The 12206-nt window shown below is 43.7% G+C and overlaps 1 protein-coding gene across 3 annotated transcripts in view; it reads right to left on the minus strand.

Annotated features, from left to right (window-relative positions):
• Positions 1-2045: 2045 nt before the first annotated feature.
• PAFAH1B1 (platelet activating factor acetylhydrolase 1b regulatory subunit 1) overlaps positions 2046-12206 on the minus strand; it is a 60575-nt gene continuing 50414 nt past the window's right edge. For all 3 annotated transcript variants that reach the window (XM_083479649.1, XM_083479648.1, XM_083479647.1), the window contains 5 exons: positions 10886-10988; positions 9662-9890; positions 7772-7873; positions 7271-7427; positions 2046-6040 (listed from right to left, as the gene is read on the minus strand). In XM_083479649.1, coding sequence (XP_083335775.1) covers positions 5967-6040; positions 7271-7427; positions 7772-7873; positions 9662-9890; positions 10886-10988 — 665 coding nt within the window. In that variant the 3' untranslated portion in view covers positions 2046-5966. The remainder of the gene's footprint in view (positions 6041-7270; positions 7428-7771; positions 7874-9661; positions 9891-10885; positions 10989-12206) is intronic.

The raw sequence follows: 12206 nt of genomic DNA on the forward strand, positions 1-12206 counted from the left end.
GTGTTCCATTTGTAAATTGAGTCCCCCACTGCTATGGGAAAGCACACCTTGGTTTAAGAACGCTTTGGTTGAAGAATGGACTTCTGGAACGGATTAAGTTCGTAAACCAAGGAACCACTGTATTTAACTGGCATAATTAAACCATGTGAAAACAACTATAGGCCACCTCCATGAGCTGGCCTAGCAAGCTTCTAAATGGGAATGGGATCTCCCCAACATACCCATCAATAGGACCAACCAGGGGGCCATTTCTTCATATAACCCAGATATCCCTTTGGCCTACCCGTGAATTAACTAGTCTTAGCTGATTAGGAAAAGGGATATAGATGCCACATTAGCAGAACAGCTACATGGGGAGTGGCACTCAGAATTCAACCCTGCCATCACCACCCCATTTCAAATTAGATCAAACTAGTAAAATTCCACCCACTCTAGATGACAAGCTTCTTTGGTTTCAGTCAATCAGAAGGAAAACAAGAAAAACTAGATGATTTTAGAGGTCAGAGCTGTTAAAGGCTTACTGTGGGATAACCACTTGTGTGAAGCACAGAAAATCTGTTGTTTTTTTCCAATGCTAGTTAACAAGGCTGCTATCGCCTATTGTGGAAAATCAAGGTCAACGATAGTAATGTAGGTAAAATCAGCTCAGTGGAAAGAGGTCGCCCTGTCAAAGAGTCAATACTAATTAGGTTAATAAAACTCTACTTGCCTACAGTTAACACAGTTGCTCATTTGGGTGTTAGATTTATTTAGGTCAAATTACATTTGTACGGCTTGAAATTAATTGATGTGGCTTCTCCCTCCCTGGTAACTTGAGGCGTTTTCTGCATTGGGTTGCTACCCATTGGGGGAGGGTGGGGTGGCAAGTCAACACGAAATACATGATAGTAAGCCTGAAGAGTCCTGGGAGACACTGCAGCTTCTTCACAAGCATTTGAAAACAAATTGGCTCCAATGAGTTTTGGTAATTAAGTATTACAGCAACAGGCTAAGAAACCAAAAAATCCACCATTCCCACAAACAAGTGAACTGTTCTCCAGTAGGGACCTTCAGCCTCAAGCATTAATCTGGGCTGCCCACTTCCAAGTGGCAAGATGTACAGGGCATTCTGCAGTGCTGCTATCTAACCTTACCAAGACCCCAAGTTGCATTACAGCAGAAACTCAACATTGGCTAGATTGGCTAGATGCCGGCAAGAAGCTCCAATGCGGGGCCTGAAGGCAACACACAGCCACATGCCACTGCCCTTAATCACCCCCCTCAACATACTCCATTCTGTGTCACCATCAAGACGACCTCCAAATATGTCTGCTTTTAGATGCATCTCTAAGCCATGGTGGCTGGTGCCCACTGAGACCGGCATGACAGAGACCAACAGGAGGTGGCGCCTGAGCCTGCTAGGCCTAGCTTTGCTCCCATCCTTGCATTCTAGAAGTGGGCAACACCAACTAAGGAGGAAGGTGAGAGGCAACAGCACCTCCTGGACTGGTTGCAAGCAGGAAAGGGCCAGCTGAGGGTAGGCTAGTGGGGCAGTGCCCCATCTGCCCTTAGATGCCAGTCTCTGCTGTCTCTATGCCCGTGTCCCTCACCACATTCTACGACAATGAATTCCACAAGCAGATTTTGACTGCAGGTGTCCCCCGCCGCAACTTAATTTTTCCTTGCTCTTCAACTAGAGCTGAAGTTCTGGGGCTGGCTGGAGGCTGTGCAGGAACCCGGCTGATAGTCTACCATGCAAGTCAGCTGTCAGGCGGGGAGGCTGGGCAGCCTAAAAAAAGCCCCACTGTGCCTAAGGTCTCTCTGGGGCTTCCTCTGCGCTCACTGACGTCCTCACTGATGCCCTGCTGTACCAGCCCACCCCTCCTTTTATCTGCTCTGCCCCACACCACTCACCCAACTTGCATTGTCACTTGAAGAACTGCTTTCCTCCAGCTTGAAACCCAACATGATATTCTTTTGCCATCTGCTTTTAACTGCCTAATCAAGCACAATCTAAAAACACATGATCTTTTCTGCACCTAGACAAACAAAAAGAACGAAACGCATTTAGTTTTATATGCATTTAATAGTTTACCAATTGGTACAATAAGATTTTTGTTTTAATATGCAGAAAACATGAATAAATTTTGTTTTACACAGTCTGAGAGCAACAAATCTTACTGTAAAACACAGAGCAGTATTATATACATTCCTTTACTGATTTTTTTTAAATTTTAATTGTGTCAATATCTTCAGTTAACTCCTACAGTCTGGGGGTGAGGGGGGAAGCTTTCTCCAATGGCAATCTCTACACCGTTCTTATGGGGGGGGGGGAGAAATAAAGATGCTTGTCGTCATGTCAGTGTTGGGATCAAACTTCTAAAAACGTGGAATATTTTGCTAATTCTCTTCAGAAAGAACTTTGGACAGCTTGAAGGATATGCTTAGGACAAGAAAGTGGTTACTTACAAGGACACAGCAGAAAGAGAATAAAAAAGGCTGGTTAACATCCAGTCATGACTTGCCAATCTGGCTCAAACTTTTGCCCACCCTCTGCCCCCCCCCCCACAAAAAAAGAAAACCTCCCAAACAAGTTTCCCTATTTTATACACATCATTTCTGCCACTAATGGAGAGGTTTTGCAGTAGCTAGTACCCTGGGTATTTATTTATTTTTAAATATACACAGCCAGAGTGAGAATATGGAATAATTAAGTGGTTTTTTTTCTTTTTCTTTTTTCCTTCATTCAAATTCTGTTAAAATTTTGCACTCAAAACAATCCATATCAGGATTATCAAGCCACTGCGGAAGAAAAACCCAACCCAAACCGTATCTTTTTAAATAGCTTTCATGGGGTGGGAAGATGGGATGAGGGACGGGCAGAGAAGTGAGGTGAGAGGAGAAGAGAAAGCTATTTAAGAATGATTTAAACAGGCAGTTCATTTCACATTAAAAAAAAAGAGAGTTTAGAGGTAAATGGGAGAAGCAGCCAGGTGTCAACAGATTAGACCAGGGGTGGAGGAGTAGGGGTAGCTTGGTGAGGCGAGAGCCAAAGCTTTCAAAATACTACAGTGCTCCACAGCTTGACAACTTGCTAGCAACTAGTATTTTCTGGGGAGTTTCTTTAAAAAAAAAAAATGTGCCCTGGGCACTTCATTGGTCACACCACACACAAAAGCAGGACGGCTTTAAAATGAAAATGGTAAAGTGCAGGATGCTCCAAGTCATCAGCTCTCAGATTGTGTCCAAATCAAAAAAGAGGGGAGGGTGGATTTTGCACTTTCAAAAAGAAAAATGAATCTAGGATTTATTAATTTTTTCCTGGGCACATCTTAATAATCCATGCAGTTCTGGAATGTGTGTGTGTTGATATACGTGTCTAGGTATGTATTTGTGGCTTTGTTTCAAGAGACTGGACACCGAAACTGGTCTGTTTGGAAGCGTGGTGCTTGACCACTGCCCTTTCAGTTTTAAAAACAGAATGCCACTCTTTGTGTGACGGAACACACAGCAATACACTCCTGAATACCTTCTGATATATTTTAAAAATCCTCCTTCAATCTAAACCAGTAAACCTTAGCGCTTGAGACTCTTCACGGGAGAAAAAGAAAAGGCACAGGATTAAGATAGCCAGAGAGAAGCACAAAAGCCAACTCCTAGGGACAACTCCACCACACCACCAACTTCTCCCCTCTTCCATTTTCTTTTGTTTTAAAACCAGGGGTGTAACTGCTGGTGCAGTCTACAACCACTCATGGTAATGCGCCTATTATTGTAAACCGGCTAAATGGACGTGTAGCTTACAATTTTAAAGTTACTCAATGCCAAGGAGGTTTCGTGACTACTAGAGGCTACAAAATGGTTCCTTTTTTATCCTAAAACCATGTATTATGTTCAAAGGAGTGAAGGGAATAGTGGTCAAGCTCCCATGTTAATAGGTACCATAGTTTCACAGAGTCTGTAAATGCAGAGTTTACCTTTAACCCTTAAAAAAAGAAAAGAACCAGGATTTCTACACTTCAGCCAAGAATTACTTTACAATTGCTAACCAGCATTGCTATGACTGCCCCACTACAGATTCAGAAATTCTCAAAAAAGCAAAAACAGCAATGAATTTCCTGTCAAAAACAGCTTAAAAACGAGGGTAAGACTTCAAAATGTGTAAGATTCAGCTTGTGGGAAACTTGCTCACTAAAAAACTGCATTCTCCAGAAGTCAGGACTTGCACCCTAACTTACTCCCCACCCTTTCAAGTCCTTCACTGCCTTTGGTTTCCCAGCTCCCGTAAAAGAAGCCAAGCACCAAAAAATCCTCCTTGCGGGTGAACCAAAATGTGTGATTAAGCCTTATTTCTACTGACATGCAAGTAACCCTCCAAACAAGTGGGGGGTTTTGTTGCTTTTTTGTTTTAAGGGCCAGTTCTTTTTAAAGCCACAGAGCTAACAAAACAAAATACTTCACGTGTGTTAAAATTTGTCAGACCGGCAGTTTGTCCAGACTGGGGTACGTGGATTTTTGGAACAGACCTGGTTAGTGAAGGGCTGGACTTAAAAATGCCTATAACAGAATGTGACCAATAAAAGGATGATTGAACAATGCTTGCTCCTTGGAAAAAAGATGAATTGGGGGGCATTTCTTTCTTTTAGAGCTCTTCAAATTAAGGGGGCAGCTTCCAAACTGAAGCTGGCTTCAAAACTCTGTAACAAGAGCAGGCTTTTGCATGTCAGCAGGTGGATTTAACATGCGGTTGTAAGGTTATCTAGAAGCTTGCAAAGTACCTGCTAGCATAAGTGGTTCCCCTCCTCCTGTTTCCTTCCTTCTTTCTTTCTTTCTTTCTTTCTTTCTTTCTTTCTTTCTTTCTTTCTACAGTGCTTTCTTTGGAGCACTGCAAACTCTGCTCTCATGTCCCATCACATCTGACCATCCTGTGGCTCCCTGTCCTGCTTTCAGACCTTTTCGCTAACTGGAAAGGAGAGGGAATCACACCACTATTACCCAGTTTGCTGCACACTCACCAACTACCAGGGAAAGCAGGGGAGGAGAGAGGACACCCTCAGATATTGTGGACATCGCACAAGCCTGATAAACCACAACCAAAGCCAACAGAAAGCTGAACTGTCAGGAGTCAACTGGGAGATTGAGTCCAACTGTCCAGTTAAGAGCTACGTTCAAGCAAGACCGACAGACTCCCTAAGACACATTTTGCATGGAAAGCATTAAGCTCCAAGTGTTAGAATGCAATAGAACTCCAACAACCATTTCTTTAAAAAAAAAAAATACACGTCACATCATACCAAGGTTTCTCTTCCTATATTGCAGCTTGTTAGTATCAGGATACTAACCTCTTTTTTTTTTAACGTGATAGGAAGCCAAAATAAAAATATATCCTATTGATTTGGCAAATATATAATGACGAGAAAAAACTGGAAGTTTTAATTAGTTTCCATTAATTACATAAGGTTCTAAGTTGCAGCCTTGTTTATCTAGTATCCTTAGATTTCTTAAGCACACTTAAGTGATGTTGTTACAGAGATACGTGTTTCTTGAAAGAGCCCTCCCCACCCCACCCAAAAAAAGAATCCGTATGAGAGTCACTAGTTATAGGCACCACCCAACAGAAGAGAACGGGTGTTCAGTTTATCCAGCACAGAACGGGATTTTGCTGCTGCTGCTGCTGCTGCTGCTGGTTTAAGTGCCCTTAATTCAACCAACCAGCTTCTGCCTTCGCAGGTCTGATGTGACCAATGCCAGCCCATGTCCTTAAACCTATGGTACTTCTAGACAACGTATGTAAATTTACAGTATACAATTTGGATTCACCATGCATGAATACTTTGTGTGTAACATTTAATAAGCTCAATCTACATCCAGAATAATTTACATGAAAGGACAATATTTATTTTAAACAGAGCTCAATGGGTAACCATGGTATCCGAGTGCATCCAGAGGGGGAGGGAAAGAGGGGGGTGGGCCAGGTGTGAATTCAATCAACGGCACTCCCACACTTTTACTGTTTGATCTACGCTGCCGGTAACCACAAAGGGCGCTGTCTTGTGGAAATCTGTAAGAGAGAGGGGGGTGGGGGAAGACAGGAAGTTACTAACAGCATCACAAAGGATAGGTCAGTACTAGAGCTGAAAAATGTCCATGATGCTGGATCAGCCAGAATATTTTAAAATTCAGTACATATACTGTGAGTGGCCACGGCAAAACTTTATTGTTTCCTACACTGTAGAGTTTATGCCTGAAGGGAACCTGCTAGGACTTGCCGGCTTTCACTGTTTTCCTTTAGCTTTTCATCAAAAACCTGTATTTTGAGGCAGTGGAGAAACTGCCTCCGAGTGTCCTCTTGGGTGAGGGTTGTATTAATTGAGGGTTCCAAAAACACACTTGCTCCTCCTCCCTAAGGAACCTTGAGAAGTGCAGTCTGTTCACAGATCTGTGAAAGGAGGAGATACCCAGCTTACCCTAAACTACAGCCCTCATTATTTCCCCCTCTCACAGGGACAGCCATGCCAGCAGATGATGCATACTATTAGTGTAAACTAACAGTGCAGACATACCTTTACTCTGCCCTCCTCCTCCTAACATTTTTTTAAAAGAAAAATTATGGTGCCACTGATGCAACGCACCTTGAGTTATGTCAGCAAACGACTAGCTGAAAGGCCCACGTCACAGATCAGCCATCAGCCATCATTAGCAGTACAGTCAGCACAGCAAGTCAGGGATGGCTAGCCAATAAATGTAAAGCAGCTTGGCTTTTATGGGTCCTGTGAACTGGAGAGGTGGGGGCAGAGGAACAACCAGCTCTGAACAAAGGAACAGGAAACAGGGAACCTCTACCTCAAGGGATATAAAGGAGCTTCGCTCCTGTTGAAACCAGCTTCAGTTTTCATTATGCCTGTACAAGCAACTAATTTTCCCACTTTTTCCTTTGCTTGAAAAAAAGGTTGCTGCACAGAAACAAATGAAACCCAACTGTCTTCACTAGCTTGGCAAAACACTACTAGCATATACTTTCCCTGTAACTTCCAACATGCCCCCTTCCCCTTTCTTCTTTTGTGAAGAGAGGGAGGCCAGACATTTTTTGTAGCATGGGGACTTTTAAGCCAGCCTGACACAGGTATATTTTGACAGTCTAGAGAGTATTTAATGCAGTGCAGTGCATCCCTTCTTAGCTGAAGAGTGGTGCCACTGGTTTATGCGCCGGGCTCCAGGTAAAGACCAACCTACAAAGAAGACGTAGGTCTGTACTCAGCTGCGCTGTGCTGGAATAAGTGCACATACATACCCAACGAGGTAACAAAGTGTTCGTGCGCATTGAGAGTCTTCATGCATCTTTTGTTCTTGTAGTCCCAGACACGCAAGGTCTTGTCATCAGCACAGCTCAAAATAAATTTCCCCCCAGAATGGAACAGGACGCCACGTACCCAGTTATCATGGCCCACCTGTTGAGAGAGAAAAAATGGCACAAGGTCACAAGAGAGTATGTATTGTGTGCACACCTGAACATTCGCAACATGATTTGAAATCCAATGGTAAGATCATTCCACTACTTGCCCCAAACTAACCGCCTTGGAACTATAGGAAATTGAATTCCCCAGAAGAGGACAGGGCCCTGTGATGGATTATTCCTTCAATCTGTACAGATTCTAGTCATTCTAACTAGTCTGGCTGGATTCCTCAGAGACTGTTTTGAGGTCATCCAGGCAATATTGTCTCTTCTACTCCCTTTTGAAGCAACAGTATACAGGATTGCAGTCCGACAGGAGGGGGACACACAGGAACTTACAAGTGTCATAAGGCACATGCCAGTACTAATGTCCCACATCTTAATGGTCTTGTCTCTAGAGCCAGAAAGCAGGAAAGGCCCAGGCTTGCCACTCTTCTTAGTCTATAAAGGAAAGAGAAGGAAATTACAAAAATGAATACTTCAGGTGGTAGAAACGCAGACCCACCTTTGGAGTACCTGAGACCTAAAGCAAGCACAAAGAAAGTTGTGCTCCAGGTAAACAGGACTCAGAAGTCAATTAAACACTTTATGTTAATGAACACGGCAGCAACACTCACACACTTTTAAAACATAATTCTTTAGACTTTGCCAATGAACATAAAAAGTTGTTTATGTTCAATTACAATTAATGATCTATTTAAAGAGAAGCTTGTTTTTCTAATGCACCAATACTACTGTCTGCATTTTTTTAAGCTTACAAATAGAGTTTAGCCACTCAAAGAAATCTTAGAACTAGAAGCAAGTTTCCTACCCCTCAATAACGACATTGCCTGGGGTAACATGTGGGGCAGGGGAGAGAAATGTCCTCCAAGCACTAGGCACTCCTGCCAAATTTGGCCTCCACTGGCTGTTTTCTTCTCTCTTACTCCCTCCCTTCAGTATCCAGCCTGAAGAAGAGTTCTCGAAAATTTAAAGTCACTAACTGGTGCGACTATTTAGCCCATTACCATAAAAAGTTATTATGCTACTGTTTTGGACTGTTAAGTTTTACACTGAGGCCACATTTCTATGTCAGATTGTCATGCCCACTGCCAATTATTCTGTTCACCGTTATTCTCCACCGAGGCTCACACCTCCTTCTTTCAAATACGTGTGTCTCCCCCCTTTCTCCTTTCACTCAAGACACCCACTAGAGCTGCTTAAGATACTCCCCCAAAATTCAACTGGGAAGTCTAAAAGAGAAGGGAACCAGGGACATCTATCATACGATCTTTTGCTCTTAGAACAAGAGAGATAAACGCAAAACTCCATAATCTATTGTTCACATTCAGCCAAAACGCATTAATCTCTCTTAAGAGTGTGGAATTCTTAAGTGTATGTGTCTCCCTTGTACATGCCTCCATTAATATCTAAGTCAGGATAGGCTCAGGCTAAAATGACTTCTTGAGCTTCACAACTCTCTTCACCTTCCATGCCTTTCTTGGGCAATCATTTCTGCAACGAGCCAGTAGAGGGCAGAGGAGAGAAAGTGAAGCAGCTAAGCAGTCAGCTGAGAGATATGACCTTAAATCACACACACATACACCTTTTATTTTAAGTAAGTGAAAAAAGGGACCAGGTTCAAACTTGGCCACTGTTGAGTGATAGCATATGTCCACTGTGGTGCCCCAAATAATTCAGAAAAGAAACGTCACTTCCATAAAGGGAGATAGCCTATTTCAAGAGGCCAAGTATGTAGGATTCTGACACGCTCTAGAAGAGCTCCAGAACACTGCACTGAGCAAGAAGGAGTAAGAGTCTAGTGCACTTGGGGAGAGGGATGTTCTTTAAAAAATGGGTTTTCAGTATGTAACCACACAAGTTTGCCCAAAGCCACCACCTCTTCCTTTTCGAGTTAAAAAAAAAAGGCTTTGAGCTTTAGATCAGATGTTTATCTGAATCAAAGGGGTGGAATGGCTGTGGGAGACAGCACCAGTATGTGATGGAAATCCGAAGCAACAAGACAGCCACTACAAATCCCACATGTCCATGCATGCCCCAATGAAGAGTAAGAGGTTGAAATGTACACTGAGGGGAGGGGAGGGGAGGGGAGGGAAGAGGAGAGGAGAGGAGAGGAGAGGAGAGGAGAGGAGAGGAGAGGAGAGGAGAAGAGAAGAGAAGAGAAGAGAAGAGAAGAGAAGAGAAGAGAAGAGAAGAGAAGAGAGAGAAGCGCAATATAAGACTCCTTACCTCAGATCCCGTAGCTTCCGATATGGTGGAATAAGAGCTCTCTGGAGCCCAAGAGATGCACTCTACCACATGCTCATGTTCTCTGAGCTCAGCTTTGCACTCCTTTGTTGCTACCACCCAGACACGCACCGTCTGGTCATTAGAACTACTGGCAATCAGCGTGCCATCCTGGTTGGGCCGCACCATGCGGACCCATTCTCTATGCCCCGTGAAAGTCTTCACGCAGTAGCTGTTTGCAAGGAAAATAAACAAAAAGAAGACCGCTGTTGACAGAACACTACTATATAAAGCAAGAATTGAAGTATTGATGGTTTAGGGACAATGCTGGCGTTGCCAGCAGTTGTAAACAGAATGCTTTGATAAATGAAAGGTCTAAATTGAGTTGAAAGACTGGGGGAAGTTTCTGCGAATGGACAGGAAGAAAACAGCAGCTAGAACAAGGGGTTGAGCAGAAGGTTAAACCAAAGGCTATTTGGATCATTTAAAGCAGGCATCCCCAACCTTCGGCCCTCCAGATGTTTTGGACTACAATTCCCATCATTCCCGACCACTGGTCCTGTTAGCTAGGGATCATGGGAGTTGTAGGCCAAAACATCTGGAGGGCCGCAGGTTGGGGATGCTTGATTTAAAGAATCCATTTCCAAAAGGTAATACAAAATATATATCAGAAGGAGAAGTTGGGAGAATCCTCAACACTGAGGCAATCTTGAGACTCTCTTTAAAAATGAACATTAATTATGCCACTTTCTTCTTCCCTCATACTGTTCTTTCTCCTTCTTAGCATTTCTACACTGGTGACACACTAGTTTGTCATTCCTTCTCTCAGAGATCTAATAGGATTCCAAGAAGCACCAAGCCACAGGATCGGAGGGAGGTATAACAGTTAAGCTTGTACAGAAGATATCCCTTTGCTTGCGGTCTTCTCCACCTTTCTGAATGTTTTAAGAGCAACTGCACCAAACCTTGCCTACATCAGGCTGTTCATCCATTCGTGAGCCCTATCCTACTTGCTGAAGACCAATGGCATATACCACTAGCCTTCCAAGATGTTGCAGACTACAATTCCCATATTTCCCAACTGCTGGCCATTCTGGCTGGGGCTGATGGGAGTTGAAGTCTAACAAGAGCACATGAGGTTCCCAATCCCCATGCATTAGGGAGAATCTTCAAAAAGCAACCAGGCACTGTTTCTTCCATCACATGAACACATCTGCAAGGTCTTACCCTGTTTGAACTTCCCACATTTTGATGGTTTTATCCCTCGAGGCAGAGACTATATGATCCCCATTGGGCATGATGGCTACTGAAGAAACATTATGATCATGACCTAGAAGAAGAAAACAACACAACAAACACGCTCACATCAGGCTTCTACTGTGACTGTGTTAGCTCACAATGTGTGTGAAGAGTACTCGATTCACACAAGCGACAATAATCCTGTATAACCCTCAATATGCAAACCAGGGACCCAACTGAGAGAAATACAGGATGTCTACAGTGGTTGTCTGGATATTAGAAGAAGTGTGCGGCATGGTTTCCAAAAAAGAATCTCGTGAATCTAAATTCTTCTTAAATGAACTTGAGCAAGAAACCAGGGCGCTTAAGGCACCCCCAAAACACACACATCCACACACCCACTGGCAGGCTGTAATGAGAAACATGAAACTATCATGGCTGCATTTCCCAGTTTCAAAGTCAGGCAAGGCAGGTGCGTTAGATGTTCAGCACTTTTGCCAGCAAGAGAGAAAGTGATGCTGCAGCAGCAATGAAGAGGGAGTGTGCAGTACCGTGTGTTCCAGGCAAGCAGGCATCAGGTGGTCATATATGAAATACTGAGAACACTCTGGTTGCCACATCTCAAAAATATACCATTGAGCTGGTAACAAAAGTTTGAAAGGGAGAGGCAAAAAGGTGCAAAGGTGGAAACACCATTGCCCCCTTGCCCAAATATTGCATGCATGCCAGAAGACCTGGGGAGGATATCACACAGCTCTCATCTTTGTACTACAAAATCTTAGGAGAAGCTGGAAGCAGCAACACTCTTCTTTAGAGGATTTCCTTGCTCCATCACTGCATGAAGAAGCAGACAAGGGGCAAGCAATGCGGGGAAATCTATTTATCCTGTTGGCTTTCGGGGCAAGCAGAAGCAGCCCAAGTCTTTCTTTCACAGCGAGGCTTGATTTGTATTGCTCCAAAGCTCCGTGTGGTGTAAGAAGCTTCTCTCAGATTCTAGAGAACTGGAATGGGAGGGGAGCTTATGAAGATGTGCTCTCTCGCCAATGCTTCTCTGGGAAACAGCAACCATCATCTCCCATGCTGGGTCCAGTGACACAGTACTCCTTTCCACAGGCCGCAAATGCAGCTATAGAGGCACATTCTGCTTATACAGGCTCTTTAAGGACACTCCTAGGCAGCAACAAGAAATGGCCAGAATCGCTGCTTCTGCTATTTTTCCCTGGTAAGAAAGGCAGACAGCTGCCTCCAGAAAGCTGAACAGAGCAGGAGGGGATTGCACATGAAGCAGAATTCACATTTGCAAAACTCT

This window comes from Podarcis liolepis (assembly GCF_965112155.1).
Source record: "Podarcis liolepis genome assembly, chromosome: 16".
NCBI lineage: Eukaryota > Metazoa > Chordata > Lepidosauria > Squamata > Lacertidae > Podarcis > Podarcis liolepis.